A 26,416-nucleotide genomic window follows, 5' to 3' on the forward strand; every position below is an offset into this window, starting at 1 on the left:
GTAATAATCTGCCAGCATTTCGGCTACAACGCGCTACAGTGGGTGAGGACTCATTCGTTTGTTCACCACACCAAGAGAAGTGTCACATTGCACTCATTCTGGAATGGGCAGCTGTTCTCTAAGCACTTTACAGATATCGACTCAGTTGATTCTCACAACAACCCATTTATCAACATTTGTGGAAACAGCAGCACACAAAAGTTATAACGACTCCCTGGACACCAAATACATAGTGAGCACCTGCTCTGTGCCAGCCCCTGTTCCAAGGGATGGAAAAAAGGCCGTGAACAAAACCAAGCCCCTGCCCCAGAGAGCTTACATTCTGGACATGGAATGCTCTTGTAGATGATAGATGTCAGGTGGCTGGAAAAAGAAAGCAGGGTGAGGGGACAGAGTAGGCGCCCTTGGACACCTGTATAAAGGAGCAAGAAAAAGCATAGTTGCTAATCATAATTTCAATAAACTCTGGAGCCCGATGTTCCTAAAGATCTTCATGATGCCCACCGAGTTGCAGCGCAAACGCAGTATTTTTATTGTCGGGGGGCTACTACATCAGAACCCTAGAGCCTAAGATAGAGATCAGGGAGGGTAATTTTCTGAACGCCGGGTGTCCAGAACTAGCAGCCTGCACAAGCTCCTTGTCCCTTTTAGCGTTAACCTAATAAACAGCAGCATCCTGTTCTGTGACTGGCGCACAGGCTGGTCGCGGAGCCTCCACGAGAGAAGGCGGGGGACGCACTCCGGGAACGGTTAAGCGCGTTCCCGGGGCTTCAGCACCGCAGGGCTCCGAGCCTCGCCCCTCTGGGCGCGCTGCGGGTCGGCCCTCGGGCTTCCCGGCGCACGCGCAAGGTCGGCCGGGCTCTCGGGCGCCGGCCACATCCGGGGCTGTGCGGGCGGCGCGGTTACCATGGCAGCGGGGTCGCGGCAGGCGCGCGGGCAGGGAGGTCCGGAGGCTGCGGGCGGCTGGGCCGCCGGCGGAGCCGCACAGCCGGACAATCGCGCCCGCAGCGCCGAGGGGCGGCCGGGCGGCGCCGCAGCCATGTCACTGGGCACCGCGGATCCGGCCTCGGAGACGGTAAGCGCGGGCGGGCCTCCTCGCTCCCTCCAGCTCGCCGGCTCTCGGGGCCAGGCGCGGTCCGGAGGAAGGGGCACACGGCCGGAGGCCGCCGGGTGACAGCTGCCATTATTGTTACCGCATAAGACCGACCCTTGGGCCCCCGCCCGCGTGCAGCCGGCCGGGCGTCGCCGCCCCTCACCCAGCCTCCAGCCGCCCCTAGACCCCGCCAGCCCGTGCACAGGCCGCCGCTTCCAGGAAGCCCTCCCGGACGCCGCGCCCTCCTTCGAGGCCCCGGCCTGTGCCGAGCCTGCTACCGCGGTCCGCGGGGCGACGGAGCTTACTGCGTAAGTGCTGGCCCACCCGTGCCTCCGGGGCGGGGGGCAGCGGCCGGCCTGGGTGTGCAGGGGGAAAACCCCCGGCCCCGACAACAGTGCCCTGCCCGGCGCTGATGGGAGAAGGCTTCCCCGGGGGAGGCGTCCCCAGGTTTACTCCTTTGGGTGAGGGCAAACGTGCTGTCCGCTGGTGCCTTTCCCAAGTGTTTTGGGTGCGCCCACTACCCGCTGGAGGGGAGGCATCCACGTGGGTAAGTGGCATTCCCGTTGGGGGAGAAGAAGGCAGGAAACAGAACATCAAGATCACTTCAGAGAGTGAGCTGTGCAGAAAATAAAACAGGCCCCATGTGATGGAGGTGTTGCAGGGGGCTGCTTTAGACGGGGTGCCCGGAGCAGCCGCTCTGAGGACGCCCTGGATGAGGACGAGAAGGAGACAGGCTGGTAAAGACCTGAGAGCAGTGGGGTAGCAGCATGTACTAAGGTCCTGAGATGGGAGAGTGGGGTGTGGCGCAGCGCCTGCACGAAAGCTTGCTGGGACCTCCTGGGGGAAAGGGGTGTGCATGGAAGGTGGGCACCCGCCTGGCCACGGGAGCCGTGCAGGCCATGCAGGGAGCGTGGATTTTATTGCAGGCGGGGTGAGAAGCCTTGGGAGGGCTCCAGACAGAGGGAAATTTGCTCACTTTGCTTTCTTCTCACTGAGAGGGCAGCACTCAGCTGGGCTGGACAGCGAGGGCCCAGGCTCAGTGCTGCTGGCCCCTGGGAGCGACTGAACTTGTCCCTCAAGGCAGCGAGTCTTGCCTCATCTGGGAGGCCCGCCCACCTACACGGGACTCAGTTACCGCCATGGGTCCTTCATCTTTAGAAAGTGACGTTTTGTGTCGTGATTGTAAAACTCATGACCGTTAGAGAAAACTTAGAAAGTCCGTTTACCTGCACAAGACCTGGTCAATATCTAGCGGATTTCCTTCCAATCTTTTTGCAATGCATCTTTTTCCACGCACCTTTGAAAAAAGTTGAGAGCATATTTGACTCGTTTTGTCACCTTTACTGTTTAATTTGTTGTGAGCGTTTTCCCACAGCCGCACGTTTTCACGAGCATGATATGAAAAAGTCTAACCTGTGGATGCCCTTATTGTATTCACCCATTTCTCTGCTTTTTACTCTTTTGTTTTCGCTGTTCAGCTATTAGAAACAGTGCTACTATAAACATCCTTACGCACATAAACGTTTGCTAAGCCCCTTACGTGTGAGGCTCTGAGGACACAGAACAAGTTAAGCCATGTTGCCTTGGTCTCCAGGAGTTCGGTCTCGTGGAGAAACTGTTGCAAAGCTCTCTCCACGTCTAGGAGACGCCCTTGGTCCAGGCTAACTTGCGGCTCTTCTGCTAGCTTGCATCTGTGCTCAGTTAGACAAGAACCTCTTGAGAGCAGGCGCTGTCCAGTCTGTCCATTCTCTCAAGTCCCTTGGAATAGAGCTGCCTCTGGGCTTGCTCGTGAACTTTCGCAGAGCGCTTACTGTGTGCCAGGGGCCTCACCGTGCGGCGGCTATAAGCGGCTCCGCTGACCGCAGTACAGAGCCACGGGGGTGACGTAGAACCTGAGTGGGGCCACAGGTGATTTAAAGGCCAACATTCATAAAAAGGCTCACAGTTTCTAGAACGAGACAAGAAGAGCATTTATTAGACATTTACTACGTGTAAGGTTCTATGTCGCGTGCTTTATTAGCCCCCTGGCCCAGACCTCAGGTCTCCTCTCCCCCCAGCCCTGCCCCCGACCTTTGGCTCACAATCTCCTGTGCTCTCCTGCCTCCCAGATCACCCTGCAGCCTCACAGCACCACGGCTTGAACATATTTATAATGGCTGCTCTGAAGTCTTTGCTAAGTCCCTCATCCGGTCTCCTTCAGAAGTTTCTATTTCTGCTTTTTTCCCGCTTCTAACAATCACACTTTCCTGTTTCTCTGGGTATCTCATGGTTTCCTGTCGGAAGCTAGACATTTAGATGGAATGTGACAGCGACCCCGGGTCGCCGCCCCTCCTCCGCATGGGCTTGGTGTTTGCTTGGTGGTCCGTGTTCGGTGAGTGACTTAGCTGGACTAACTCTCAGGTCCTCCTGCCCGCGCTGTGCAGCCTCTGGTTCCCTGCAGGGTTTGTCTTAACTTCACTACCTAGGGGTCACCCTTGGGTCAACAGAAGCCATTTTTTGATCAACGGCTGTGGGTAAGCCCCTTGGCCTGTCACACTGCGTGTGCCTGTGTGGGCGTGTGCGTGCGTGCATGTGTGCATCTGTGTGCGTGTGGCTTGGAGGCTGCTGTCACGGTGCGCGACTTTACGGTTTTGCCCACCCGCAGCCAGGGACTAGTAGCTTGGGTTGCCCCTCTCCGTCTCCCCTGCACGGGCAGCCTTAGACGCGCACGTGCCCTCCGGACCTCTAGATACTGTACCTCTAGGCCTGGCTCCTGGGAGCGGCTCTTGTGGCGGGGTGGTTTCTTGTCCAGCCAGTGTTTGCTTCGAGGTTGTGCTAAGGCCCCTCAGCCAGGGTTGGTCTAGGTGTGTGGGGAGAGTTTCCAAGCCCTCCTTAAGCCCACGGCCACGTGCGTGCGGTCTAGCACTTGGAGGCAGCCTCCCTGACCCTCAAGGTCGACTGTGACCCCAGGAAGGCTCTTCTGGGCTCTGTTAAAGCTTCTGGTTGCTCTTCAGATTGGCTTCCTGCTGCTGCCGTCACAGAGCTAGGAGGGCCCTGTCATGGCTCCCCACCACGTCCCCATTGTCTTCAACTTGGCATTGGAATTAGGGAGCCATTGGGATCCTCCACCATGCACTACAAATACAGCCAGTCCCCTGTGCTACCGCACGGGGCCAACGGCAGGGACGGCCTCCTCGAGTGACAGTCCTGTTGTGGTGCGGGGAGGTGGGGGTCTGACCCTCCCTGAGCGGAACCTCTGCCCTGCGAGCGAGCTGGGGACCTAGAATTCCTAGTCGGCTGCTCCTGGGGTAGGGCTTACACCCTCCTTCTGGGCGCAGGGAATCTCCCCCACCGTTCACCACTGTCTTGCCTGCACCCACCTAGGGCCTATCTCCCTGGAGTAGTTCCCGTGGGACAGGGCTGGGGGTGGGGGGGCAAGGGATGCCCCAGACTGTTCTCTCCCAGATTTAGTAGATTTTCTTGAGTGAATCTCCTCCATTGCTCTCTGCCCTTAGGCCAGTTTCCAGAAACCCAAATGATTGTTTGTTTGATGACTTTCTGTGTTAAACGGCTGTCTGTTGAGGAGACAGTCGTCCGAGCTCCTCACTCCATCATTCTGGAAGACCACTCCTAGGGAACGTATTGTATTCCTTCTTCTCCGACACCGTGTACTGAATCCCCGCGGGCTCCCCCGTCTCCTTCGAGACCCGCTCTTTTTTCCCAGTGTCTGCTTAGTACACATATCCTTCTAGTGCTTTTGAAAATCCGGTAGAGGAACGTGTTCTCCTTTGTTGAGGAAGCTGGGATGCACAGGGTCAGTGGTGTGGCCAACGTCACACAGCCGGCGGGGAGGCACGATGCTGCTCTGGGCCCTGTCGGGCTCTCCGCCCGCCTGCCCCGCGGCCGCCCCAGGCACCTGACGCCCAGGGAACGGGTGCGGCAGCTCAGACTGTGTTAAAGACAATGAACACAGGTCTGGTCTGTCTGCTGCAGCCTGAAGAGGTGAGCCTGGAGCGGCTCCGCGTCCTGTCCCGTCCCGTCTGGCAGGACTGGTGGGCAGAGGGAGCGAAGGCAGGGAGGATCGGCGGGGGGGAAGGCGTGGTGGCTGAGCGCACCCGTGGGAGACAGATCCCTTGGTTTTGTCCACCACACAGGTAGCCTTGTTTCCCTGTTGAGCCTTCAGGCCATTAAACAAGGAATGATGACGAGTGTCCACAGAGAAAGCCGTCGCTCCTCCTCTGTGCGGTTTCCAGCGGGTCCACACCCGCCGTCGGCAGGCGTGTCCTTTGCGATGCCAGGGCGCGGTCGCCACCGTGTCTCCCCAGATCCGGCACGGGATCTGCACGTTGAACCTGCTGCCCTCCCTTCCTAAACGTTGGGCGTCATTTTCACACGCTTTGCTCGAGGAAGACGCTCTGTGATCGTCACGTGCTAGTTGTGCCTTAAAACATCGCTTGTGAAATGGCGCAGAAAATCCGTCAGTGGCTGATGGAAGATTCTGTTTATTTGAGGCACACGACCTTCCCCTGTCCCACATCAGGTCACGCCACACCTTTAGTCCGGACCCTGTGTTTCAGATCGCTGGGCTGGAGGGCTGCCCCGTCCCGACAGCGACACCTTACCCACCCCCCCACCCCTCTGGCACGGCCATATGTTTCCAGTGGAACATCTGCCGGAAGAATTGTTCCTTAAAGTACTGATACTATGGCCATATGGCTTAGTCCGTACTTGTGCTTTTCAGAAGGCAGCAAAGTCCCACGACGACACCGTGTGGGTTCAGCCGCACCCACACGGCTCGCTGAGACACGCTCACCAGCCAGATACAGCCTTCTCGGCTCCCAGGACGGGTGTCAGTGCCTAACTCCCGGCAACCGCACCGCGAATCAACAGCACGGCGATCAGAGGGGATTTATGGGTTTATGTGTGTTCCTCCTTTCCCTTTTTTAGGATTTAAAACCGAGTAAGTGAGTTAGCACAGAAACAGTCTTCTCTTGGGAAATGACATCCTCGTACTGAAATCAGGTGGTACAGGTTTTCCTCTACCCCCCACGGCCGGGCAGGGAGGTGTCTACGGCCAAATAAGGCATGTATTAATGCGCGTGTGTTTTTAAATGACTTTGGCTCGCTCTCGTCAGGAGCCAGTCCCAGGTCCCTTGTGCCTTGACGTGAAGATGAGTAAGAGAGCATTTACGCGATGTGAGACACGTTCCTTTCCTCCAAAACCGCTTCTTTATCGACAGCGCGTAGCGGATCCTTGGATGTGGTGCCGCTAGATGGACAGACGTGGAGCAGCCCGAGCGGGTGGAGCTTTGGGTCACGTCCGCCACCGTTCTTTGGGCTGCAACCGAGCGGGCTGGCCGCTGCCCACTTCGCGTGTTCTGAGCTAACTCGGAGTGGGTTTCTTGAGTCACTGCCTCAGCAGCCGTGGATGGGCTGTTTTCACTTTGTACGTGTGACCGTGGGGGGCCAGGCAGGTTCCCTAAAATTTCACTGTTTCCATCTCTTCCTCCAGGGAGATGACAGTCTATCCGCAATTACCTTTGACTCTGACTTTGAGACGGTGAGTGTGATCGGGGCACAGCCGCTTGTCCCACTGCTGGTTATCTGGCCCCTACACGTTACCCAAACACGCCCCCGGCTCTTTCCCCGCAAACGTGACGTTTAGAGCCGGAATACACACTCTAGGGGCTACTCTGCACTTGAGGAGTTTTGAGCCCTTGGTTGGTATAGGTAACCGTGATTATAATTTTAAAACTTGTATCCGGGTGTTAGTTGTGAGCAGAGTATATTTGAGGCACATTCTAAGCTCTCATCCTGCTTCTGGTTTTGGTGTAACATGAAGGGGGGAGAGGGTTCTAGGCTGGAGAAGGGATTCGCTTTGGCAGCCGCGGCTCTGGCGGTGTGTGATGTCCTGGCACGATGGCCCCAGGGTCCCCTGGATGCCAGGAGTGGCCTGAAGGGAGAGTGGCCAGCAGGGGTCCCAAGGCAGAGCAGCCCCCAGCCTGGCCGGTCTGGGTTTGTCTGCGGAGCCGCGCTGGGTAGAACGTGCGGCCTGCCGGCTTCGCGGTCACAAAAAAAGAGCACAAGGCACGTGTCCAGCAGGCAGAGTCACAGACGAGCCTCAGCACATGGCTCTGAGGGCACGTGGCACCAGCAGGCCTCCGTTCCACCTCGGCTCTGTGCACTCGAAGGGGGACATCACGCGCCCGTTGTCTGCAGTGAGGGACCTCTGCAGATTAGGGGTGTTCCCTCAACACCACTGAGGCCGCGGACCCGAGATGCTCCCCGGAGGAGTAGGGATCCAGCTCACGTCCAGGGAAAATTCAGATGGCAGGGCTCACGGTTCTGCTGGACGGGAGGGAAGAGGGATTCTCTGTCCAAGAGGAAGCCGATGCGGTTTGTCCTTTCCCTGGGCACACGGCAGGGCCCAGTTCTGCATCTGGCATCAGGGTTGCCCTGGAGACGGTGTTCCGACAGGGCCCCTCCCGTGCGGGACCGTCCCTCCCCAGTGGGGTTTGTACTTGCCGTATTCCTGCCGAGTCCATCCTGGTGGACGGTCACACCTTGGCGCTGCAGGCACTGGCCTGAGGACAGTCAGGGGGGCCGAAGATAGTTGTTCGCGTGGCATCTTCAGTGTGCTTCTAGGTAGTGTCCCGAGAGCTCCGGGAACCCAGTGCAGCCAGAACACCGCACGCATCACGTTTCCCGGGGTCACCTCGCCGCGCTGTGTGTTTCTTCCCGGGCTCAGCCTTCACTCATGTCTCTGCTGAGTTAACCTCTTCTCTCGCTGCCCTGCACCTGCTCTGACCCGTCCTGAACATGCCCGTGCTTCACTTTTGGGGCCATCGGGCTCCTCGGGAAGGCTCAACGTGCTTTACGTCGTTTCTTTTCTTTCAGAAAGCAGAAAGGAAAAGTTTCCACAAACCTCCACCCACATCACTGAGTAAGTATGACCAGGCCCTTCATCCCTCCAATTTCTGCACTTTAACCCAGAGAAAGGGTTTTAGAAGCTGTCCTTCCCTGATGTCTTGGGAGAAAGATCAAGAATGTCTTCTTCAAACACCTGGGGTTATCAAGAAGTGACACTCCCACCACTTGGCTCCATTTTGTGTTGGGGTCTCGGGAGCCGGCACTCTCGGGGTCCCCGCCTTCCCTGTGGCCCTCATGGTGGGGTCTCGGGAGCCGGCACTCTGGGGCCTCCACCTTCCCTGTGGCCCTTGTGGTGGGGTCTCGGGAGCTGGTACTCTGGGGTCCCCGCCTTCCCCCGTGGCCCTCGTGTTGGGGTCTCGGCAGCCGGCACTCTCGGGGTCCCCGCCTTCCCCCATGGCCCTTGTGGTGGGGTCTTGGGAGCCGGCACTCTTGGGGTCCCTGCCTTCCCCCATGGCCCCCGTGGGAGGAGGCCCAGCAGGGGGCTGAAGCTCCCAGGGGCCGCTGTCCCAGGAGCCTCCTGCAGACGCAGTGCTCTGGCCTCTTGGGTTCTTTCCCTGCCCTCTGAACCCGCTTGCGTCTTCCGAACGCTCCTCGGCCAGAAGGCCTCATCCCCTCGGGACTGAGTCAGAGCTGCTGTGGACGCCGTGCTGAGCGGGTGTAGTGGTTTTCCGGTGGGCTTGCCCTGCTGCATCTGTGGGCAGGTTCTGTGTTCCCCATCCCCTGCGGGGAGACACCATCCTTGGCCATGGGCATGCGGGTGGCTGCCTGCTAGGGACGATGTTGCAGGGATGGGTGTTGCTCTGCCCCGACAGCTGGCGGAAGGCCGGGCAACTTCTGAATAACAGCCATTTACTTCTGACTTAGTCCTGGAGGCCCAAGTCCAAGACTCGGGTGGGTGTCAGCACGGTGGTTGTGATGAGGCATCTTCCAGGTTGTGGGCGGCCGCGGCCTGGTTGTACCTCACGTGGGGGAAGGGGTGAGGGAGCTCTGGGACCTAATCATGACCTAATCATCTCCCCCAGGCCTCACCCCGACACCATCACGTTAGGGTTCGCGTTAGCGTTCAGCGTACGACTGAGGGGCACAAGCGTTCAGTCGTGGCAGATGGGGTTTCAGTCCAGACGGCCAGCCAGGCCTCTCTTCTTCCGGGCCGTTCCGACACTGCTCTAGTGCACAGAGAACCACGTGTGAATTTGATGCTTAGGAACGCCTTTCCGACAGAGCTTAAATCCCGGATGGGCTTCCTTTTGTTATCCAAAAGCCCGTGGCCGTCTCTGACCTCCGTATGCGTGTATCTACGTTTCTTCTATACGAGTGTATTTCAAACGTCTCCTGTGTGTATGTGACGCACTCAGAGAACACGACTGGACTTTCATTAGCCCAAGAAGAACATAATTAGATAAATTCCTGCCAAGAAAAGAAACCATGTTTTGTATTACAGATAAATATAAATGTTAGAAAGAAATCATCTGTTGGGGTGCCTGGGTGGCTCAGCTGGTTGAGCGTGCGACTCTCAATTTTGGCTCAGGTCATGATCTCAGTTTGTGGGAGCAAGCCCCGCTATCAGTGTGGAGCCTGCTTGGGATTCTCCCTCGCCCTCTCCCTCTCCCTCTCCCTGGACCTCCCTGCCCTCCGTGCTTGCGCACCCTCTCCAAAAAATAAAAAAGGAAGAAAGAATCTATCAGTTTGGGTTTTTGATGTCCTTCCTCTCCTTCCATGGAGGAATTGAGAATTGATGTGAAGGGCGGGTGTGTGTGTTTTAAACCTTCTTGTTTTAGAACCATTTTGTTTTAAGTTCTCTTCGGTTACAAGGTAAATATTAGAACATCTTTAATTGTTTTTACTGAATATCAGCGTTTCAAGTGTTTCAAATAGTAATCGTCCAATTGTTTGTATCTTGATTTCTGTAAACGTCAGAGTCGTGCTTCACATAACTTAGAACGGTGAAAGCCCCAGAAGTATCTAGAAGTCGAGGGGTGCTGCTTTCCCCCGTGCTTTCTCCCCGCAGCCCACGCTGGGAGTCCCGTATGGCCCAGCCCTGGTCCTCAGAGTCTTTTTCCACCCCCCGACCTTCAGGGTCCTCTCCCCAGCACCCCGGCGCCCCCTCCCCTGGGCTGGCTCAGCCCTCTCACACCGGGTGAGCCATCTCCGCTCAGATGCCCACTCCTGTAGCGGCCTTTGGGACACCAGCCCAGCAGGTGTGCTTCTGTCTGGTTTCCTGGGCTGGGACAGCGGCAACCACGTGTCCCATTCACTTAGCCAGTGTTGTTCTTTAAGGCCCGACTGGATTCCAGGGCCCAGGGCTCTGCTGCTCACAGCCCCGCTCGCCCAAGTATCTCGTATCTCCCGACTCCTGTTTCCTTCTGCCTTCCCACTTTTGTCCACGTGCGTGCGCGTTTCCTGAGGGATCCTTACCGGTCACTGATAGCTCACGTGGGCCAGGGAGGGAAATGTTACTGGTGGAGCTTGCCCCTGATGGCCAGCTTACTTTATAAGTGAGCACTTAAATGGACAGGGTTTGGAAGGCCTTCAAGCATGCCCCCAAGCCGGGGCCCCGTGGTCCCGCTGAGGGAAAATGCGTCCAGGTCTAATGAGTCTGTTCTCTCGTCCCAAATTATAATGAGAAATCTCCCCTAAATTTTGAAGCCGTGGAGAAAACTTAGAGATTTTTTTTTAGGTTTTTCAGGACTTACCATAGACAGGAATTTCTTTGCTACTTATAAACATGTTTTATGAACAACTGAGTTATTGCATAAATGTGTCCGATTTTACATAAAGAGATGAAATCCCAGATTAAAAAGTAACTTTAACATGTTTCTCTTGTATGAATAACATAATCAAAAATGCCCAGAAAGGTAATTTTTTCTCATTTCTTCTACATTTTTTGTTTTACATAGTAAGTTCTAGATAGTATTACTTGTGTCCCTAGGTAGCAAAGTGAAAAATATTTATACCGTTAAGTGCAAAGGACAAAATTGTGTGTTCACTGTTCTGTGACTATAACACACCTGTATCTGGGAACATCAAATACTGGTAGAATTATGACTGGATTTTTAGATAAATTTCCTCTTATGTTATGTCTTTATAATAAAATTCCAAAAACAAACATAAGTATGTACACATTATATATATATATATATATATATATATATATATATATATAACTATGTGATATAGCTATATAATATGTAGTACATAACCATATGCTGTGTGTTTTTCACTTTTGTCAGAATGTTCTTATGAATGTTCTGGTACCATTTTTGTGTCACTAAAGCACAAATGTTGAGAGGCATCGATACCTTGCCCCTCTGAAACCATATATTGGCTTTTTAGAGTCACCTTATCACTCTAAACCGAGGAAAGTGGCATCCTGGAGGTCTCTGAGGACGGCAGCAAGCATGCCTCTTGGTAACAGAATGTCCTTAACCCCACAGAAGCTGTGGCTGGGAAGCTCGAAGCCAGGTATGCGGTACGTGGTTGGTCCGACAGAGAGGCCCTTCCCGCTCCAGAGGAGGGTTTGACGAGTGGCGGGTGGTGATTTAAGATCGAGTTCGTGGGGCGCCTGGGTGGCTCAGTCGGTTAAGCGTCCGACTTCAGCCCAGGTCACGATGTCACGGTCCGTGAGTTCGAGCCCCGCGTCGGGCTCTGGGCTGACGGCTCAGAGCCTGGAGCCTGCTTCCGATTCTGTGTCTCCCTCTCTCTGACCCTCCCCCGTTCATGCTCTGTCTCTGTCTCAAAAGTAAAATAAACATTAAAAAAAATTTTTTTTTAAAAGATCGAGTTCGTAATAGGACTTATTTGCATGACGTTGCTTTTCAACTTCTCAAAGACATTGAGCCTCATAATCTTTACGGCACACGTAAGTGTGGTTTCTGATGGTTTGCGGGTGTGACACGCTATCCCTGGAGTCTTGTGACGTCCCAGCACTGCTGGCCCAGCTCCTACCCGCTTGCAAGAGCCAGTTGTTAAATTTTTAAGAATTTGGTGAGCCGGTCAATGTCACGCTGGCCGCCTGAAATTGGACATCATAGGACTATTTATACCGTGGAAATAGACAAATGCTCCGGATCTGGGCTTTATTTTTTGAGAGCCAGAAATTTTTATCAGCATCCCACTGATTGCCACCGTCTGCTGGTTGTCTTAAGCCTTCTTCAGCCCATGAGCATTGATCAGTAGAGGCAAAACCTTCCGTTGTGTTTGTCTGTACCTGTCATATTAAATCCATGCACGTTCAAACCAGGAAGTCTGACCCAGCCCCTGAAGTCAGACCTGACCTTGGAGCAGGCATGGGCCAGCCCCCCCAGCACTACTCCCGACTATCTGAGAGCAGCCTTAAGAGTGAAGAGGTCCAATCTCAGGCGTTCTGCCAGCAATGGTGAGCATGTTGACGGTGACGAGGCCACAAGTAAGGGAAAGCTCGGGATTTGTCCTTTGACAAAGTGAGATTTTGGGCTTCCTGTATTGGCTGTGTCCCTACGAGACCGTGGAGAGAGGACGGGGACCCCGCAAGTCCGCTCTACCCTCCTAACGTGACAGTGACGTGTCCCCAGGCTCCAGTCGGGCCTGCCCCTGTAACTCGGAGGCTTGCTGAGATTTATCGGATGGACAGTACTAGAAATAACAGTTGCACATGGCGAAAACCCCAAATCTCACCAGAAAGCCTGGGTCTGTTGTCCTGTCTCCGTCCTTCTGTCTGGTCTCTCCCCATGTCTCCTCCCCGGCTCTCACGGCTATCCTCGTGGGCCTCCACAGGGATCGTGGTGAGCCCCTGTCACCCTGACCCCCTGCCGACCCCTTCCTGCTGGCTCCGAGTTCTACTTTGGGCTTGAATGTTGTAGAGTCTCAGTCTATCAGGTGCGTTTCAGAGACCCGAGTCTGCTTCTCTGCCTCCCTCTGTCAGCGCTGGAAGGGCTGCTGTTTGTCTGTCTTTGTCTTTTTGTTTTGTTTGCGATTTAGAATCTAAATGTATCACTTCTCCTTCTGTCCCCCTTCCTTCCTTTTCCTGCAGGCAAGCCCTGTGTTCACACCTTTCCGTTCTCTCCTGCTTCACCCTTCTACTCACTGTCGGTGTTGGTTTCCTTCTGTTCCGGGAATGATCACGGTCCAGCTAAACCGGTGAAATGCTTTGGTCTTCTTTTTTATCAAACGTCCGGGATTTTCTTAAGGCACAGCCAAGAATTCCGTCTACTCTTCAGATGATCTTTTCAGACGTTTGCGTGTCCCCCTCCAGGTCACGTTCCCGGGACCCCTGTCTACAGAGAGAAGGAAGACATGTACGACGAGATCATTGAGCTGAAGAAGGTAGTATTTCTGTCTGTCCTTTGTCGGTTTTAGACCACAAGAGCCTTCCGTAACCACGGGTGGGAAAGTCAGGATCAGTGCCGAGATGTGTCCATATGGAAAGAACATGAGCTTTGCAGGGACGCCCGAGTTTTGTTTTGTTTTAAGTTTATTTACTTTTAGAGAGAGAACATGCGCACGTGCGATGGGGGAGGGACAGAGAGAGGGAGAGAGAATCCCAAGCAGGCTCCGCACCGTCAGCACGGGAGCCCGACTTGGGGCTCAAACTCATAAACCTCAAGATCGTCACGTGAGCTAAAATCAAGAGTTGCACGCTTAACCTACTGAGCCCCCAGGCGCCTCGAGGAGCACCTGAGTTTAAACCCTGGCCCCGTGCCTTGGAAGCTGGGAGACCCACCTAGAGCCTGCTGCAGGAGAGGCCTCCACTGTTGAGATTCCATGTGTGCTCTGCTCCAGCAGCACGGCAGGGAAAATGGGAAAGACGGGGTTGACATCACAGTCCCTCTGCACAGAGAGATCTGGCATCAGATGAGGCCACTGGCGTCATTGTTACCAGTAGCCTTCCACGTGTGGACTCTTCGGTGGTAACCAGACAGTCCACGCTCCCTAGCTCAGTGGGTCTCTACGGGAGTCTGAGGGAGCTTACGGCTCTTAGCCGGTGATGACCTCGAGATTCAGACCAGGTAGTAGTCTGTCCAAGGTCAACCAGTAGCAGAATGAGGACTTCCCCCAAGGCCACCTGCCTCCCAAGGCCAAGGCTCTTTTTGCTGCCCCGTGCTACCTCCTACTCCTTATGGTGTAAATTGCACTGGAATAAATTATCGCCACCCTCATCGCCTTCGACGGAACCACTGCTGCCACACCGCTCTTAGCATCCACGTGCATACTCGTGCCCCTGGAGAAGCGGCCAGGGTTCACTTCCTCCGCATCTGGAGGGCCATGGCCCGTCTGGGCACCAGAGGTTAGGTGGGGCGTGGGCAGCCAGCACGCCCAGGGGCGCGGCCACGGCGAGGAGTCTTCGAGCCATCTTACCCGAGGAGCCCCCGGTCTGGGCCCCCGTGCATGAGACGCAGCCCTTCTGTGGCGGCCCAGACAAGATGCTCCGATGTCAGGGGCCGTCCAGAGATTGCTCCCCCATGGGAGCTGCCCAGCAGTGAAGGTGCTGCTGGAGCATCGCACTCCCTGTCCTGAGGACAGCTGTGCGTCAGAGTTATTGTGGGGAGAGCCCTCATTTGGAACTCTGAATAATCACTGCAGTAGCAGTCTTGAAAGGAATCTTCTGGAGCTGGAAGTGGTCTCTGGGTAAAATGATACTGACTTTACTCAAACTTCCCGTCACGGACTTATGGGAAAAATCAGTCTAGGCTTCTAAACGCAGGGGGAGGAGAATTTCACTTCCAGGACTCTGAGCTTCAGAGTTGTTTTTCTGTGGCAAGTGGTGCCTCAGTTTCCTGTTGAAAAATGGGGATAATACAGGAACGGTTTCACAGTCGCGACGCGGGTGCGCCCATCAGCGCAGGGCCCCAGGGAGTACTCTGTGCCACGGCCGGCACCCCGCAAGAGGCCACGAGTGCAGAACATCCCAGGGAGTGGCGGGGATGGCACAGAGGCCCCCGCACCCGTCTCCCCCAGCAGTCAACGCAGTGTCAAAACCAGGCCGCAGACGTGGACTTGGTGCACGTGTCCGGTTCCGTGCCGTGTTGCCGCGTGTGTGCACCCATGTCCCTGCATGCACGCTGCCCCACGCCACCGGGCATGCTGTCCCTCCAGCTGCCCCTTTGTGGTCACACCTGCCTCCCACCCCATTCCCCATCCCTGACTCCTGGCGGCCACTGGCTTTTCTCCCCATCTCTATAATTCTGGCATCCTGGTAATGTTCTCTACGTGGACTGATGCAGTATGTGACACTGTGGGGGGAGCTCTGCCTCCTCTTTAGTCACACGTCTTCCCTCTTTTGTTGACGAGGGCGCATTTATGGTCTCTTGTCTCGTCTGTGGATTGGCCTGTAGAGTCGCCGTGTCGTTTCTGTTCTCCGAATTCTGCTTTGTCTGATGCTAACATGGCCGCTCCTGCCTTTGTCGGTTGATGCTTCGCTGGCATCTCTCTTTCCATCCTTTTACTTTCGACCTCCTTTCACATTATGTTAAAATGAGGTTCTTGCAGACAACACGTAGTTGGGCGTGTTTTTTAATCTACGTTGCCACTTCCTGTCTCCTAGTTGGTTTGTTTGGGTCATTTATATTTAATGTAATTTTTGGAAGGTTAGGATTTAAGTCTTCGACTTTATTTTGTGTATGTGGCCTCATTACCCCTGGACAGTGAGAGTCCTGATGCTCTAGCAGGCCTCCTCTGACCACCCCTCCCCCGCCACCCCTCTCCCCCACAAGGAGGCAGGGTGCCTCACTACAGCCTGGCAGGGGTGGGGGGCTTGGCTCCCGGCTCAGCCTTCGCTGGCAGGGGTGAGCCCCGCAGGTTCTGTTGTGTTTGCCTGAGGGTGGAGCGGTTATCACCCGTGCCTTCTCTGCCTGGCCAGTGCCCCTTTCCTGTCTGTGCCCGTGGGCTTGTCCAGGCTGTTGGCTTCCCCAGCACTCCCGTCTAGGACACGTGAGGCAGCAGGAAAACCGGGGGGCTCTGCAGTCCCTGCTTGGGTCCTGAGCCCCAGCCTAGTCTGTCTTCTGTCCACCCTTCTGAGCCTTCTTACATCTGTCTTACATACAGCGTCCACGGCTGCAGGAGTAGGGAACACTGAGTGTACCCCGTTTCCGGAAGCAGAATTCCCATTATTAGATTTCTTCTCCTTCCCAATGGCTGTGCACGAACTGACCTATTCATTAAACACTCACTGAGTGCCAGGGTCCCCTCGTCTCTTGGAGCGCTATGGCGGTCCGGCCAGCGGCAGGCCTGCAGCTGACCTGTCCGGCGTCTCTCTCTGCAGTGCACACTGGGAGTCCGCTTGCCAGTGGTGGGGGCTGGGTTCGTTCGGGCACTGTCTCTCTTCTACGCCTCATGAGTCCTGGAAGGAGAAGGGCGTTTCCGGGTTAACTGGCTAGTTCGGATGCAGGCTGATGCCGGAAGCTGGTTGAGTGCCCTGGCTGTCCCCGTGCGGGCTGTGGGCACGTCTGAACCTCGTGTTCTCCAGGCCTCGCGGTTTCACGCCCTGGGAGAAGGCCTTTTCAAGTGAGGACCTGGAAAACAAAAATTAAAAATCCCCTACCATCACCATTTCCTAAAAGGACGACAGAAGCCCAAAGTAGGAGGGAGGAGAGTTTTCTAAAGAGGGCGGTTGTGGAATTGAATCACTTTAGTACCGTGAAAAATCAGCTGCTCAGGCTTTTTCCCTCCGTTCGCCGCAGACTGGTAACAACTGGCAGGGGCCCCCACTCTGACCCCCCCAAGCCCCAGCTGAGGTCAAGAGTTTTAAGTGGATGTTAGCCTCGGATGAGTTTTGGTGACACGTGCTGTGACACGTGTGGGCTCCCTCAGGTGGGCGTGGGAGAGAGCGGCGTGCCTGTGTGGGGCTGCCTTTAGGGAGGGGGTGTTCCTACTCACGTCGGGTGGTCCTGCACCTGATGGCATCCCCCTTGGTTCCCAGGCACCAGGTGCCTCCTTCCCCCCAGCGCCACGCACGCGCCCTGACCGGGAACCGGGCCACCTCGCGAGTTCTGCTCCGACTTGTGTTTCACCTGGGTGTTGGGGTGCGCGTGTGCACGAGAGTGTGTGTGTGTGTGTGTGTGTGGTTCTGTCTCCTCTCAGTCCCTGCACGTGCAGAAGAGTGACGTGGACCTCATGAGAACAAGGCTGCGGCGCCTGGAGGAGGAAAACAGCAGGAAGGACCGGCAGATACAGCAGCTCTTGGACCCGTCCCGAGTAAGTCGTGGCCCCGCAGCGGTGGCGCCCGGCCGCGGCAGGGAAGGCGCAGGCTCCGCTCTTCGGGCTGCAGGGGGGAGAGGCCGCCCGCCAGCGTCTTCATCTCTCCGTCTGCTTGCCGCAGGACCCGGATTTTGTTCGGACTCTGGCAGAGAAGAGGCCCGATGCTGGCTGGGTGAGTACCGACTCCAGCAGGACCGATAACCTTCCCGCTGAAGTCTGAATCTCAAAACAGCCCAGAGTTGAGGGACGCCTTTCCTCTAATGCAGTCGTGCAAGAGGGGTGACAGGGAGCCAGGGCCCAGGAGCCCCTAAAGCACCGTCCGCGGAGCCGGAGAGCTCACGACAAGACGCTGCGGGCGCTGCTGGGGGCGTGAGGGGAGACCGAGCAGGCCGCGCAGGGCAGAAGGTGCACAGCAGAGGACAGCGGTCGCGGTGGTGACGTCCCCCGCCACCACACTGAACTAGAGACGCTGAGGAAACAAAGCGGGATAGGATAAAGCCTTTAACACTTTAACACGCACGCCAGCTCTGCCACGGGGCCGCGTAACACACGGCACAGCGAGTGAAGCAAGGTGACGGCACCGGCGCCATTCCGTGATGAGGGCTGCGGCGGTGGAGACATAGGACCACAAGAAACCTGCTGAGTCAAGGAAGCACACTTCTCGAGAAGAGTGAGATGCAGACGGACCTGGAAGGGATCCAATTCTGAGACCACTGAGCCCAAGGAATCAAATAACATTAACGATGTGACTTTGGGTGTGATGATGCAACATTTGCAACAAAGCCCCGTGGGACTACAGGGGAAACTGAGTCAACATGATGGGGGAGCAGGGAGGACGCTGACCAGTGCGACACACAGAATCCATGCGGGCCTGTACGGAAAGCGTGCAGTCGGCTCTGTATAGGTGGTTAACACCGGCCCCGTTCCCAGGACGCACGAAGGAAGTACTTTCAGGGCGTGAGCACAGATCGGAGCGTTTCCACGAGAAAATTAGCTTAATAGCGACTCCTAGACAGCGAACAGTTGAGCATAATCTCATTGGATTTTGTGATAGGGACTCAGTCCCTATTTTAAAAAAAATTGTTTTTAACGTTTACTTATTTTTGAGAGAAGGCGAGACAGAGTGTGAGCGGGAGAGGGGCAGAGAGAGAGGGAGACAGAGGATCCAAAGCAGGCGCTGTGCTGACAGCAGAGACCCCAATACAGGGCTGGAACCCATGAACCACGAGACCGTGATCTGAACCAAAGTCAGACGCTTAACCGACGGAGCCGCCCAGGTGCCCCTCGATCCCCACTTTGAAACTCAGGAAACTGAGGTGAAGAGATTTGGCCATGGTGCGCCTGGGTGGCTCAGTCGGTTAAGCATCCGACTTCGGCTCAGGTCATGATCTCACGGTCCGTGAGTTCGAGCCCCGTGTCGGGCTCTATGCTGACAGCTCGGAGCCTGGAGCCTGCTTCAGATTCTGTGTCTCCCTCTCTCTCTGCCCCTCCCCACTCACTCTCTGTCTCTCTCTCTCTCAAAAATAAATAAAGATTAAAAAAAGATTTTTTTTTTTTTTAAAGAGAGAGAGATTTGCCCAGGTTGGGTTTATAGTGAATCCACAAGTACCATGCCTTGGTCCCCACTGTTCCTCCGGTAGTTAATATTGGAGAAAAGACGTCTTAAGCTACCCTGAGTAAAACGTCACGCCTTAAGCCAGCAGAATAAACACAAATGATCAAAACCAGCGTCAGCAGGACTGAGAACACCGGGCATGCTCAGAGCTGAGACACCGTGTTTTAGGTTGGCGTGACCGAGCAGAGGAATGGCCGTGAAGTTGTGCTTTGCCTGGTACTGCTCTCTTTCGGGCCGTGTCTCAGGGAAAAACTCCAGTACACAAAGCCTTTTACACAAGGAAATTTATAGCTGCCCGATGTGGGGGGGGGGGGCGGGGAACATTGAGGAGAAACCATTACAATTTGAATGATGCCACATGGAAACATTTTCAGAAGAAAAAAAATTTTAAGAATATAAATGAGTTACAGCTATGTTCAGAAATGGCTGCGTGATTGAGGATTTAGAATTTTGTAAATAATGCATACTTTTAGAGAAAGGGCTCTGCATTTCTGTTCTGATGCTGCGGGTTTTCTGGGTCTTTTTGAGAGAGAGCGTGAGTGGGGGAGGAGCAGAGGGAGAGAGACAGAGAGAATCCCAAGCAGGCGCCGTGCTGAGCACAGAGCCCAACCCCGGGCTCCATCCCACGACCTCGGAATCACGACCAGAGCTGATGTCGAGAGTCGGATGCTCCGCTGACTGAGCCAACCCGGGCGCCCCGGCTTTCTAAAATTAAAGTTGATTGAAAGTAGGAATTCTAGATCTTTGGGTGTGTGCAGTTTCCACCTTAATACCCGCTGCCAAATCGCCCTCCGGAGTTGCCGTGCCCTGTGACTGAACGCCGTGCTGGTGAGCAAGGTGCCGGTGAGCATCGCCCTTCAAGAAACGTCTGCACGTATGCATAAGAAGGGTGATTTCTACTGAAGTCTTGATCGTAAATAGCAATTTAAGCCTCATCGGTCGAGGAATGGGTGTCCACACCGTATGACCGTACCGGGCAGGAGTCACGTAGGGGTGCGGCCCCACGGGGATGGTCCACCGGGACCATTCGTGGCATGAGAAAACCACGTGGCCGCCTGTGCGGTAGGATGCTGTAATGTCAGTGGGTGCACATGCACGACACAAGGTCTAGAGGACACAAATTCGCTTGATGACAGTATTAGGTGAGGGGGGTTAAGGTCAAGGGCCGTAGTCTGATCTATGTTCTCATTTTTCCCCAAGAAGGTGTATTCATGTATTACCGAACGTAATTGAAAATTAGTTTAAAATGCAACTGGGAAGTTGTTTGGGTAGCCAGAAGGAAAGAAGGGGATATTCTCTCGGGAGCGCAAGGGTGCTGTCCCCCACAGTGATGGGTTGGCAGAGAGAAGGAACAACGAGACGCACGCGGTCTTCCGTGCCCCAGAGTGAAGCTCAGGGTCGTGGGCGGGTCAGCTCTGCTCGCTCCCAAGGGGATACCGTGGACACGGCTGTCCTTTGGATCTGGTGATGGCGGTGCATCCGTGTGTTCCTGGTGGAAACGTGGGGGTTGGGGGCGAGGCTCTGCCCCCGCCCCGCCCCGCCCTGCGCCGAGAGCCGGACAGTCGGGCCCTTTCTTTGCTGCGCCTCGGGACTGCGGGAGAAGCCGGCGACCAAGTGGGGCAGGATCAGCCGGCGGGGGACAGGAGGGAGGGGGAGCTCGTGGACTGCGGAAGCAGTCGACTTGATGTGCGCGTGTTCGACTGGCAGGTCGTTAACGGGCTAAAGCAGAGGATTCTGAGGCTGGAGCAGCAGTGCAAGGAGAAGGACAACACGATCAAGTACGGGCACGCGCGGCGGGCGGAGGGTGGGCCGGGGGGCAGCGGGCTCCGCAGGGTCTCCTCGGCCCGGCCCTGGCGAGGCTGGCCGCAGCCAGCCCGCGTGCCCGCTCGCCTCCCCTCCTACCCGGCAGCGGTGTCTGCTCTGTCTGCTGGGACTGCACCCCCAGTCCCCACCCGCCACCCGCCACCCTCCGTCCCACATCCCTTGTCCCAGCATCCTCTTTGTGCCAAAACCACGAAAGGAAGCGTTAGCTGCCTCTTCAAACATCACCCGAACAGCGACTCCCTTTCATCTTTTCCTGTTCCCGTTGCACCTGAGCCCTGCTCTCTGTCCTCGGTCTGGTGTGGACCGCTGTGCCATCTCCCTGTGGGTCCGTGGGCGCTGGCACCGCAGCGGCCTGCCCTGGTCCCGTGTGGTCCCGGTGGTGCCGTGCGGAGCAGAGTCCCGCCTGGAGGCGCCCGAGTCCCCTTCCGCTTCCTCTCCCTGCGTCCCTCTCTGTTCCTCTGCTGAAATCGCCCCCTGTAAAAATCTGTATTATTTGCTGACTTCTTCTGTATTTCGGCACCCTGAACTCCGCGCCTTGATTTGCTAGAGCTTTTTATCTGAAGTCTGTCGGACGCTGAGTGGGGGGTGCTGGCAATACGGGTCGGGGTGACGCTCCTTCCTCACAGAAGGAGCCTCCCACCGCCCCCAGAGGCGGCTGTCCTCGCCCCAGGCTTCACGGGTACCCCGCTTCTTCCACGACAGCCCCCCCCCCCGTTAGTGAGGAATAGCTTTAGGGAGTCTGCTTCTGCACAGAAGGGGGCCCATGGCTGTGAGGACTCTCCGTGGGTCTCCGCCCAGCCCGCTTCTCTTCTGCCAAGCCCTTCCTCCGCTGACGTCCCGGGAAGCGCTCTTGCCCTTGCTCTGCCCCGGCGGGGCCGGCGCTGCCCTACTAACTGTGAACTGGGTTTCTAGCAAACTGCAGACTGATATGAAGACCACTAACTTGGAGGAGATGAGAATCGCCATGGAGACGTACTACGAGGAGGTGCGTGCCCTGCGGGGAGGGGAAGTCAGTAACCTGGGCGGTCGCCGGCCACGCCTGGCACCCTGCGCTTCCGTTCCGTCTCAGCTTGAACGTGAATCCCAGCAACTTAGGCAGAAACCAGGAACCCGATCACAACTTTTTCAGAGCACGTTCTCCTTCGTGCTTGTTTTGTACCGTAACGTATTTTAATTTGGCGTTTGCAGATTCATCGTCTCCAGACTCTCTTGGCGAGCTCCGAGACCACGGGAAAGAAGTATGATCATCTCCTCGGGAACCGTGTTTCATGTTTGGTCCCGAAAGTAGCGCAGACATGACACGGGAACTGCGTGCACTGCCCTTCTCTTTGGAGCAGTGCACGCACCTGCATCAGTCTGTTAACGGTTTCCATCTGGGACGGTGACGCACAGCCACGTGCTGGCTCCTAACCGCATGTTCACCTCCCCATGCTCTGAGTCCTTAATTCCTGCTATGTAACAGCCTCCAGCTTAGAATCAGAAAGCGCTGTTGTTCCAAGCAGGACTTCCTTATTAAGAAGGCGTTTAATGCCAAGTACAAGTCTATCTCCCCCCCAAGAAGTTTATTAGAGACATCAGGGGTTCCCCGTCTCGAAGATTCCCTTTTCACAGATTTGGTCATGTCACTGCCTCGGCACCGAGCTGCAAACTCAAATCAGGCATTCGCCCTGAGCCAGGCACGGCCTTCCCTTCCTTCTTTTCGGGGTTGGCAGACTTTCTCCGTACAGGACAGCCGCTGCTTTGCTCTTTGAAGCAGGCGTGCCCCGTAAAGCGTCCGCAGACACGGAATGGGCGCATCTGCTAAGCCATCGCCCCCGGGGCGCGTGCCGCGTAGGCTCCTGCAGCAGGTGCCTTGGGCCGCAGGACCGTCACCCACTGGTCAGCACACAACCTGTTTCTGCTAGCGTGTCTGTGCATTCACGTGTCAGCCAGCACCTCACACACGGGCTTCCTCGAGGCCCATCGCAGCCTTCTCCCGAGCCCCGGCAGGAACATGGGGCAGCCCCTGAGCGCTGTGAAGGGGACTGCTTTAAACCCTGAACTCACCGACGAAAGCACCCAGGTGTGAAAAGCATGTACTCAACAGGCTGTGAAGGTGCCGCCTGTGGACAGCCCGAGGGTGACAGTGAAAGCCAAGCCGGGTGCCTGCCCCCCCACCCCCCCCCCCCCCCCCGCCCCTGCCTCCCACTCCTGCCCCCCACCCCCGCCACCGGGAACTTGGCCCTCAGGCTGTCCACCACCCAGCCCGTGGCCCTGTACTGTGAAGGGGTCACACGTTAAGTGTGAGCAAGAATGCAAATTTGCAAATACAGAATCTGAACAATGAGGACCGACTGTATTTTAGACTCTGTAGGATAAGAGGCAAATCAAGCTATTGTACGGCTATTTACGTAACGAGAGAGAACGTGAGTTCCCACAAACGTTTTCGTGATACGATTTAAAATATATTACTAGTATCGAATACAGTGTTTTGTTCTGCAGGTTGACGGATGAACACAGATTTCTGTTTGGGGGACAGCACTTTGCTTCCTTGTAGTTAAGTGTCAGGGTTCCCTGTTCCACTGCAGATATCTGCAGAGAGCACTCTGAGCCACAGACAGGCACCCACAGATGCCGCGTGGCTGCCCCCCTTGAAGGCATTTATCCAGTGGGTTTAGAAACCCAAACCTAGCCCTTGGCTTTGCTGTTCCCAGGACTCCGGGGGAGAAGAGACTGGGCGTCAAGAGGCCGAAGAAAGTGAGCAGCGCCCTCCTGAGCTTGTCCCGGAGCGTCCAGGAGCTCACGGAGGAGAACCAAAGCCTGAAGGAAGACCTGGACCGCGTGCTGAGCAACTCCCCCACCGTCTCCACCACGAAGGGTACTGGCCCGGGAGCCACCCGCGGAGGGGCGCTCGAGGAGAGGCCGCGTCTCGGGTTCTTTGAGGAAGGACGCAGGTGGCGAAACGCGGGAGAATCTGGCAACCCCACGCCCCCATTTCAGTTGCCAGAAATGCAGATGCGTACTGCTGGGCAACACCAAAATTGACTCCGAGATCTAAGGAGCACCTGCTGTGAGCCAAGCACCCTTGCAGGTAGTTGGGGAGGGCACTAGACAAAAGCAGACATCCCTCGTGGAGGCCACATCGTACTGGGAGGGAGAAGCCAGCAGGTCAGTCATGGGTCTTGGTGGCAGGAGGTGCCACGGAGCGAAATAGGAAGGACAGCAGGTGTCGGGGGCAGTGGCGTGCACCTGTGAGTAGGGTCTTCGGGGACAGCCATGCCCACGGCCAGTGTGCCCAGCATACGTAGGCGGTGGGAGGGTGGTGGCGATGATGGCGGAAGGAAGTCGTGGGGCCAGGCTGTGAAGGCCACGCCCGGGCCCTGGGGGCTGGGGCAGAGGTGAGGAGTGCTGAATGGACCGTGTGCAGAAGAGAGGGTGGGGAGACCAGGGCTTCTGTGGCGTCCCCATGGGGGCTGCTGGCGACCCCGGGCGCCACAGGGGTGGCAGGTGGCCAGGTTCCGGATGCCTCAGAGAAGGGAGGAGCCGGCTTCCAAGGCTCTTATCTGAGCTGCTGGAAGGACAGGGTGTCCTTGTGAGGTGGAGGTGACGGAGAGAGGAGCAGGTCTGGGGATGGGGACGTGTCAAGTCTGCGGTGCGCAAAAGGTGTCCAAGTGGAGGTGGGTGCATCCGGGAGTTCAGGGCAGAGGCCTCAGCAGGAGATGCCCACATGGGGGGGCAACAGCCAGCAGAGGGCCGGGCTGGGACTGAGCGCACCCAGTGAGTGAGGAGAGCAGAGGAGGGCCTGGGGTCCAGCCCCTGGTGCGACGCAGCAGGGTGCAGAGGGTGAGCGGTGGCGGTGGCGGTGGCGGTGGCGGTGACGGAGCGCAGAGCGCCGGGGAAGGAAGTGCCGGGAGGAGGGAGGAAGGCGGAGGATACAGCGCGGACTCGTGTGTGGCCTCGAGAAGTTCTGTCTCGGACCGGCACGCACGATCAGGTGTGGATGTCACACTGAGGTCTTAGGAGGCCATCGGCATGGCCAGCTCCACGGTGTGGGCACGGACTCCCGCACTGGGAGGCACCCTTCCTGCACGAATCTGCCAGGCGCCGCGCGGCGGAAGGGGACACTCACAGGCTGTGCTAGAGGTGGGCGGTCGGGGCTGACGGGGCCATCGGGATGGCTGTGCCAAGTTCACCTCTTAAAGCCATTGCTTCCATCAGGTTACACGGAGTGGAGTAAGCCCCGGCTGCTGAGACGGATCGCGGAGCTGGAAAAAGTGAGTGGTGCGCCTCTCGGCTGCCCGTCCTTGACCCGCCCGAGCGCCAGGAGAAGCCGGCGCCCTGTAAAGTGGGGACGCAGATGAGCCCTTTGCTCACAGAATGCTCTCAGCACATGCATGGTGGCTGTCCCCCGCATGGCACGCGATGCAGATGGGAATGAGCAGACTCCGTGCAGGTCTGGACGACACCCACGGGTCGTGTCGTTCCTGTCCCTGGTGTCACAGGTGGCCAAGCCACGGTCACATGGCCCACGGTTTTGGACTCCTTGTGTGAGCAGGGATGGAGGCAGGTGGTCCTAGGGCCTTCCAGAAACCAGGCGGCCTGCATACTTGAGTCGGAAAACTTTGTTTATCGTCAGAAAGTTGGGGAGATTAATACTTCCTCATACCTGCTGTGGGTTTGCAGATTTGATTTCACTCCTCTGGTCAGTACTCAGTCCGCTTGTCTGGAGTGGGTCAGAAGGGCCCGCGTCTGCTGACTGGTCTGGTGAAACGGTGAGAGCTGTCCCCTGGTTTGGCTGACCGGAGTAAACCTAGAAGGAAGCATCAAGTAACTACAGATCTACACAGCAGAAAACCTGAGTTTTTATGCACTGTGGGTATTTTGAGAAGAAAGCTTGTTAGGAAAGGTGGTCACCCAGAGGCGGTGCGGAAGCCCGGGGGGTGGTGCCTTCTCGGCTGAGACACCCACCATCACCGGGGAGCTGGAGCCGCTCAGTCAGTCCCTCTCAGCGGGCAGAACCGGGCTATCACGTGGGATCAAAAGCACAGAGGCTGAAAATTCCAGAAATCCTAAAGAAATGGTAGGGTCCATGAGCCCAAAGAGAAGCGTACGAGCTCGCCTCCCACGTGCCCTCCGTTCCGTCTCGTTAACGGCGCCTTGCCCCCACCGTGCCAGGCCGGGCTCTTGTGAGGTCACACGCAGAGCTTGGCCCACACCCGCGCCTGGGACCGGTTTCCGTTGGTCGTGGTCTTCCTTGGGTTTCACGACCATAAAGGAAAACGAGAAAGAACTTCTAACAAATGCCTCTGTTGCCCCCAGAAAATAAGTTCGCTGGAAAGCCCCACATCACAGGCTTCAGAAGAGGTCAAGTCAAACGCCCCGGTGCAGTCTGCGTCCAGCTCCACCGTGCCCCGGCAGCCGAGATGTGACCGGCACCAGGACAGCGAGCGTCTTCGGGGGACGGTGCAGAGCCTGAGAGGCGAGCGGGACGCGCTGCAGACGCAGCTTCAGGAGAAAGAGTAGGTTGCAAGGCTCGGCCAGCACCTTCCGCCCTGGAAGGGGGTCGCGGCGGGAGTCCAGCCATCCTGGCGCACTCGGGAGACATGCTCGGCTCCTCGTAGTAACTGCTGGCCTGGTTTCACGTGCTTGAAAAGTCCCGTATCTTGTTTGTGAGATAAGAGCCACTTCGGTGGTAAAAACAAGATAGCAATTGACCACATCACGTTATTGAAAGAAGGGGAGGTGTCATTCAAATCTCTTGACTCCATTCCAGAGCCATTCCCAAATTCTTCACTAGAGAATGATCTACTTTCATTGATTTGTGA

The 26,416-nt window shown here is 56.4% G+C and overlaps 1 protein-coding gene across 4 annotated transcripts in view; it reads left to right on the forward strand.

Annotated features, from left to right (window-relative positions):
* The first annotated feature begins 957 nt into the window (after nt 1-957).
* The window catches only part of IQCE (IQ motif containing E), a 41,343-nt gene continuing 15,884 nt past the window's right edge, over nt 958-26,416 (forward strand). Inside the window, exons 1-14 of one of the 4 annotated variants that reach the window (XM_030300029.2) lie at nt 958-1,075; nt 6,585-6,632; nt 7,970-8,015; nt 11,336-11,464; nt 12,243-12,377; nt 13,233-13,303; nt 17,057-17,170; nt 17,295-17,345; nt 20,496-20,566; nt 21,525-21,597; nt 21,801-21,850; nt 23,306-23,469; nt 24,810-24,865; nt 25,911-26,110. In XM_030300029.2, coding sequence (XP_030155889.1) covers nt 1,040-1,075; nt 6,585-6,632; nt 7,970-8,015; nt 11,336-11,464; nt 12,243-12,377; nt 13,233-13,303; nt 17,057-17,170; nt 17,295-17,345; nt 20,496-20,566; nt 21,525-21,597; nt 21,801-21,850; nt 23,306-23,469; nt 24,810-24,865; nt 25,911-26,110 — 1,244 coding nt within the window. In that variant the 5' untranslated portion in view covers nt 958-1,039. The remainder of the gene's footprint in view (nt 1,076-6,584; nt 6,633-7,969; nt 8,016-11,335; nt 11,465-12,242; nt 12,378-13,232; nt 13,304-17,056; nt 17,171-17,294; nt 17,346-20,495; nt 20,567-21,524; nt 21,598-21,800; nt 21,851-23,305; nt 23,470-24,809; nt 24,866-25,910; nt 26,111-26,416) is intronic. The other 3 variants (XM_030300031.2, XM_030300030.2, XM_030300033.2) reach the window with 3 other exon arrangements.

The sequence above is a fragment of the Lynx canadensis genome, chromosome E3 (assembly GCF_007474595.2).
Source record: "Lynx canadensis isolate LIC74 chromosome E3, mLynCan4.pri.v2, whole genome shotgun sequence".
Lineage (NCBI taxonomy): Eukaryota > Metazoa > Chordata > Mammalia > Carnivora > Felidae > Lynx > Lynx canadensis.